This window comes from Triticum dicoccoides, chromosome 4A (assembly GCF_002162155.2).
Source record: "Triticum dicoccoides isolate Atlit2015 ecotype Zavitan chromosome 4A, WEW_v2.0, whole genome shotgun sequence".
Taxonomy (NCBI): Eukaryota; Viridiplantae; Streptophyta; class Magnoliopsida; order Poales; family Poaceae; genus Triticum; species Triticum dicoccoides.
The window spans coordinates 602044459-602050903 of NC_041386.1; the positions used below are offsets into that span (position 1 = coordinate 602044459).

Here is a 6445-nt window from a genome sequence, read left to right on the forward strand (position 1 = left end):
GTAGGGAGATATCTCTCTGTATGGCAGGACTGGAACTGGAACGAGAACCGTGAGTGATATCCCCCTATTACTCTTTTAAGGCCACCAAGCTGCTCGATGTAGATGGACAACATCGATTTGCCTCAGTAAAATCAGGTAATATCTTGTTGGACACATAATGAATTCCGGAATACACAAATCTTGAAAAAAATATAATGAGTCGTCAGGAAGGGGGAGGGGGCTATGGCCCCCACTCTTCACCTAGTGTAACAACTAGTCATTCATAATTCTACACTCTTCACGAGGGAAACTATGGGCGTTCGATGGCGCTGTCCATGTGGGCGGGAGGGAGCCCGAGGTACTCTGCAGTTGCTAGGAAAGACCAAATATCTTTGTTCAGAAGAGAGAGAAGAAGAGAAAATCCACTCAAGTCGCGCTCCTTCTTTCTTCCCCAAAGACTCACATCGGATGCAACCTCCTTTCCTTGTCGTGGAACCGACAAGAGGGACACCGTCATGATGAACTGCTCATGGTTTCGCCACCATGCCAACATCCAGAAAGGTGACGTATGCACCTTCCATTTCAAGCGCAAGGTAGGGCGCCGCCTCTCCCTCACCGTCCATCGTCTCTAGGCGCAATACCGATGGCAGTACCTACCGCCTATATATAGCAACCATTATCGTGTTTAGTTAACACTCCGTATTATGCCTGCTTCTGCTAATGCAATGAACTGTGTCGCCCTTGTAGAGATTGCCCGCCTTTTGCTAGATGTTCGGCTTTGATTTCAGTTGCCGGATGTATATTTCAAATCACTTATCCGGCTTATAAGACTTGTCTGTTAATATAGACCTATGCTTTATGGCTAAAATATCTCTTGCTACAGTGCTCCTCCAAGCATTCTTTTTTTTAACTGTTGCGCCTGATTAATACTCTACAAACACGTTCTCACCTACGATAGCTAGGTTGGTATGCACAGGCATGCAGAAGAGGTAGAGGCGCGCCCGGCCACTAGTGATATATGATACTCACACATCCATTCGAGCATTATTTGACCACACACGCATGACCAAGCTACATATATCATACTATGGCTCCAGGTCTTACTATCTATAAAGCTAGACTTATCGTGAAAGGGTTTCCGACAAATTCTTATTTGCCAACGGAACCATGCGTCAGCTCTATGTTGTGTTAGGTATCGCCCATACAATGAACGATATGCGCCAATGAAACGGCTACACAAGCCCAATAGTGGCCCGTTTAGTTAAGAAGGTTGGCCCAGTTGGAGTCCGATGCTAGAAGCTATCTTTTTTCGCACACGACCATGTATTATTTTTATTATTGATCATGAAACACTGTGAAAAAACAACTGGACGGCACAATGGCTTTCGAGCGAGAGAACCAAACGATACTATGTACCAAGATCATTAGAAGAGCCGTCTCTATCTACACATTTCACATGTCGAAATTTATTTCTCCATTCCTAGAGCCAAGAAATCGCACAAGATTGAATCTGCCACACACGAGTCAACGACACACGTCAAAAAGTGAAACCCAAATCGTAGACCATTGAACACATATTTTTATCCGTGCTAGTTTAAAACCCTTCGGTCTTGGCGCAAGAGCATGTTTCTTAGAAAAACCAACTATGCTCAACCTTCCTAGTTAATTTGCCGCAACAAACTCATGACCAAAGTGGAATAGACTCATTATATTGGCACATACATAGGTACTGCTTTCTAACAAAAAAGATATATAGATACCAAAAACAATACATACATCTTCAATGCGTCACAACACTAGCTAACTCCGTAGGGAGTACCATACATACATACTATATAAGAACGTTCATCAATTGATGGACGCTCTTCATAATAATTAAATAACTAAAAATCAAGAATGAACCTAGCTAATTAATTAAGGGCACTTTTCGGCAATCGCAATCCTTTATGATCCTCCTCGATGGTCTGTTTGAACGACATCAATTAGTTGGTTCGGTCAACAAGATAATTACGTAGTGATCCTCCTGGACTGGAGGAAGGTCTTGTGCTTCCCCTCGGCGGAGGCGAGGTAGTCAAGGAAGGTGGTCAGGTCGGTGTCCATGTACCGCCGTGGGGTGCCATCGGCGAGAAGCTCCGGTGCAGGGCCGATTACCCGTTCTGGTGGAAGGCTGTGCAGCGACGCAACCGAGATCCGCAATTGCGTTGAGTTCACTCGCACCCGGTGCAACACGCTCTTGTACCGCCCGTTGCTGAATATCTGCACACACATATATTTATGGAACATACCGTCAGGTAAGGAAGTTCATGGGGGTTGTTTACTTCAAAGGTATTTCTTATAAACTTTTAGACGTTTTATTTTTGTTTCGGAAAAACTTTAGAGGGTTTTGATTCACTCTCATTGTTTTGCCAGGGTACCTCACACTGTCTGCTATTAATTCATGTAGTTTTCTGATTCCGTAGGATTTAAGAGCACGTGGCATCCCAAGCCTTCTATTTTTATGAAGAATCATACAAGCTAAAAGGCCCCAAAGTATATGCTTGTGGAGTGACGAGTGGTGTGAGCCGTAAGATGTGAGTGACATGGTGCAAATATAAAAATATGCTGGATTCATTGCGTCGAATAAGAATACATTCTCTGGTGGATAGGCTAGGCTAGATCGTGTAAGAATATTTTCATCTTAATTAAAAAAATAATTAGGAGGAGATGCACCTTTGCTTAATGCGCAAAAGAAGAAGCATCGTCATGTTGGTTTGCTTACAGAGAGCAAAAGTTGAGCATATATGCATACGTATATTGTGGAGTGCACACATTTAATTATGAAGTGATATGATGGAGCAAAGTCAAAAGACTTGCTATACATATATTGCTAATCTTAAATTATCTTATCTTTCCATGTGAGTTGAACTACTAGAGTGTGATCAAAGACTATAGTCTATGCATGCATGCTTAGCTAGCGTAGCTAGCTTCTTGGAACTGAAACTTTTGTCAACAAGACGCGTCGGCAAACTGATTGACTTTTCGAGCTAGTTTCTTCCATACTACTGTACCATATATTTATCTGCCCATCATGAATCGTTGGGCTATCTAGCAAGCAATCTAGGCTACACATTTGTTAATTAGCACAAACATAGGCCGGTCTGATTTGCCTTGATTTGATTGCTCAACTAAGTATCTTTATTTATAATCGGCAAAAACAGACGCCATTCCGGCAACTCTACTCTATTTTGCTAGAGCTACTAGTCGTGTGCATTTCAAATATGCAGAGGTCGGGGCTAAACAGTTTTGCAATTCCGGCAACTCTACTCTATTTTGCTAGAACTACTAGTCGTGTGCATTCCAAATATGCAGAGGTTTCGGGGCTAAACATTTTTGCAGGTTGCATCAAGATCTCCACGACGGGAAGATGTGTTTAGCTAATAAAAACAAATTACAACCAGCTCTCTAGACACACACATATATACGGATATATAGTATAGTCTTCAAATTTTGTATGCCTCGAGAGATGTGTGTATGTACGAACCTCGAGGTGATCGCCGACATTTATGATGAGGGCTCCGGGGAGGGGGTCGACGAGGAGCCAATCGTCATCACCCTGACAGACCTCTAGGCCATTGACCTGGTCCTGGAGGAGGAGGGTGAGGAAGCCGTAGTCGGAGTGCGGCGGCATCCCTAGCGTGAGCTCCGGCTCCGGGCACGCCGGGAAGCAGTTGACCATCATCATCTGCGTCCCGCAGTCGAGCTCCTCCAGCACGCCCTCGCCGGTGATCCCCATCGCCTCGAGCGCCGCCTCCATCAGCTCCCGGAACAAACCCTGGTTCGCGCGGGCGTACGCTGACATCACCTCCCTGCAACAACAGAGGGGCCCACAGGTCAGCGCCGAGGGTGCCGGTAGAAAGTGAATGGAGAGAAAATAACAGTAACATCCATCCATGAGTGGCAGGCGACAAAGTGAATATATGTAGTGGTGGATCTTCCTGGGGATTTGATTCGTTTTTATCTATCTATCCCATCCCATTCCTATGCTGCCGCCGGCCGTCCAGCCGGAAAGTAGTTTGTTTTGTGGCGTGGCTCCTGCTGACTGAGACTGACACCTACGATGCAAAAGGCTGCGCTCTCTCTCACTCTCTCTTGCTTGTTTCTCTCTGAATTATTTCTTGCTAGACTAGATACCCTCTGTGTTTGGATTTGGTTGCATCAGCAGACAGCACATGTATACTTTCACTGCCATTGTGAGATTGCTCAAGATTGAGATTGGCCTTTTAAAAAAAAATCCTAAAAGAGGAATAAAAGCAGTGTGATGCTTCCACTGCTCTAGTTTACTGCCTTGGTTAGCTTTTGTTGTTATCAGGAGAATCTCTTTTATATCCCCTCCTATGTGCAAAAATACTACTCCTATACAAAAGAATACTATTGCTACTATACCAAAGCAAGTGACTTCCACAACCACACAATTAATTACTACTACAAAATATAATAACTAAAGCAAGTGAGTTCCACAACCGCACAAATTAGCTATACCAGCAGAATATAAAAAATTGAGAATGACAACAGAATAATATTACCAGCTACAGCTAGTAATGCTATTCATCACCGAGGGTCGTAATAAGCTACTTTTAACCCGGGGTATTCTTACCAACATTTCATTAAAAATTGCTTTTGCCATACAAATAGTTATATTCATATTGATTCACTATGAGAAATTCGACACAAAAAATTCAAAATGTAATTCATAAGACCACAAAAATTGCATTTTTTTTATGTATGTTGTATTGTTCACATGGATTCACTATGAGAAATTTAGATGTATACTACTCCCTCCGTTCCATAATATAAGACGTTATTACATTCAATATATGTGTATATTGGATGTAATAACGTCTTATATTACGGGATGAAGGAAGTATGTTTTTACGTTTGTAATTTTATGTAATATAAAATACTCTTTTGCAGCTAATATATACTTCTTCCGTTTGGAATTTTCGAAGGAAGGTTTTCTTACGTTCTCGTTTGACTTGTAACGCAAGATAAAATTTATATGATGTAAAAATATGCTGCAGTGATGTTATAATAGAGAAGTTCATGAGGGCGACCCTATTACCAGCTACCTTAGATAGTAATATTATCATTACCAGCTAGCTTAGTGAGAGGGAATACCAAATTGCTAAATACTCCAAGACACCACACATAGAGCGACAAATCATATGTATGTTGATACACATCACATCATCAAGTAATGTGTTGATTAAGTTGGTGATTAGTCAGAGCTTAGTAGAAGTAAGTGGCATTGCCATCGTACGTACCTGAGGTCGGATGGGTTGTTGGGCCACGATGGCACGACGTCGTCGAGCCTGGCCGGGTTGCAGAGCAGCTTGAGGAAGTCGCGCCAGCAGAGCACGCCGTCGTTGAGCTGGTTGAAGCTGGTGCCGTACCGCACCGGCGCCCGGATGTCGGGGGACATGTGCCGCGCCCGCTCCTCGAACGGCAGCGCGAAGAAGCGCGCCGCCACGTCCAGCATCGCCCTCGCCTTGTCGCCCGCGCCGTGGTTCACCGCCTGGAAGAAGCCCAGGTCGCGGCACGCCGCGTCGAGCCGCGCCAGCTCCGCGGCGCGCTCGGAGGGGGCCGTGGAGCGGAGGCGCGCCATGTCGATGACCGGGATGCCGCGCGGTGCAGCCGGCGCCGGGCGGTCGGAGGGCGGGAGCACGTAGCGCGGCGGGAGGGCCGTCACCCCGCGCTCGCACAGGTGCCGCACGCCCTTGTTCGGCTCCTCCGATGCCTTGCAGGTGGCGACGGTGGGCTGCTGCTGAGGATGGTGAGCATGGCTGCTGCTGCTCTCGGCCATTGATAAGCACGCAGAAGGTGGGGTGTGTGGGGAAGAGTAGAGCCTGCGGATGAGTTGGAGGGAGAGCAGAGGAGGGTATCTATTTATAGGCCGGAGGAGGAAGAAGAAGCAGAGAAGGCGCTCTGCTTTCCATTGCTGGCTGCGTTGACCCACCCACATCGGAGGGACGACACGTGTAGCTGATCTGTCTGTCCACGCCGGAGGACCAGACGCCCCAGGAGCTGCCACGTGCACCTCCTCCTACGACACTACACTAGTACATGACCTGACCTGACTGTTGAATGTTGATAGGAATTTGCTACAGTTGAAAGAAAACACATGGAGATGGAGGCTCGTCCCATCACTTTCTTGCAAAAAAGGGTCTATTTTCCTTCCTGTACAAAAACCACCGTCCGCTTTCTCTGCCGCTTGTTTTCCAAATCACGCCCACAGTTTTCCAAAATAATTCTTCAAGAGTTTTTCCGAAAGGAGAGGTAAAATATTTGCGTCATCGATTAATTTAGCACAAGTACATCCACACATACATTCATACATATGAATTGACTACATTGCTTTTTATTCCCTTGTCGTAAACGGTTATACTTTGCAACCGAATTTCACATGTATGTACATACCCAACCCCACTAT

At 45.3% G+C, this 6445-nt stretch overlaps 1 protein-coding gene across 1 annotated transcript; it reads right to left on the minus strand.

The window, feature by feature from the left end:
- Nucleotides 1–1665: 1665 nt before the first annotated feature.
- On the minus strand, nt 1666–5855 carry LOC119287216 (flavanone 3-dioxygenase 3-like). The gene is made up of 3 exons (XM_037566740.1): nt 5280–5855; nt 3500–3824; nt 1666–2235 (listed from the first exon to the last, which is right to left on the minus strand). Exons 1-3 carry the CDS (start codon nt 5816–5818, stop codon nt 1987–1989), a joined length of 1113 nt encoding a protein of 370 aa, XP_037422637.1. The 5' UTR covers nt 5819–5855; the 3' UTR covers nt 1666–1986.
- Between the last annotated feature and the right edge of the window lie 590 nt (nt 5856–6445).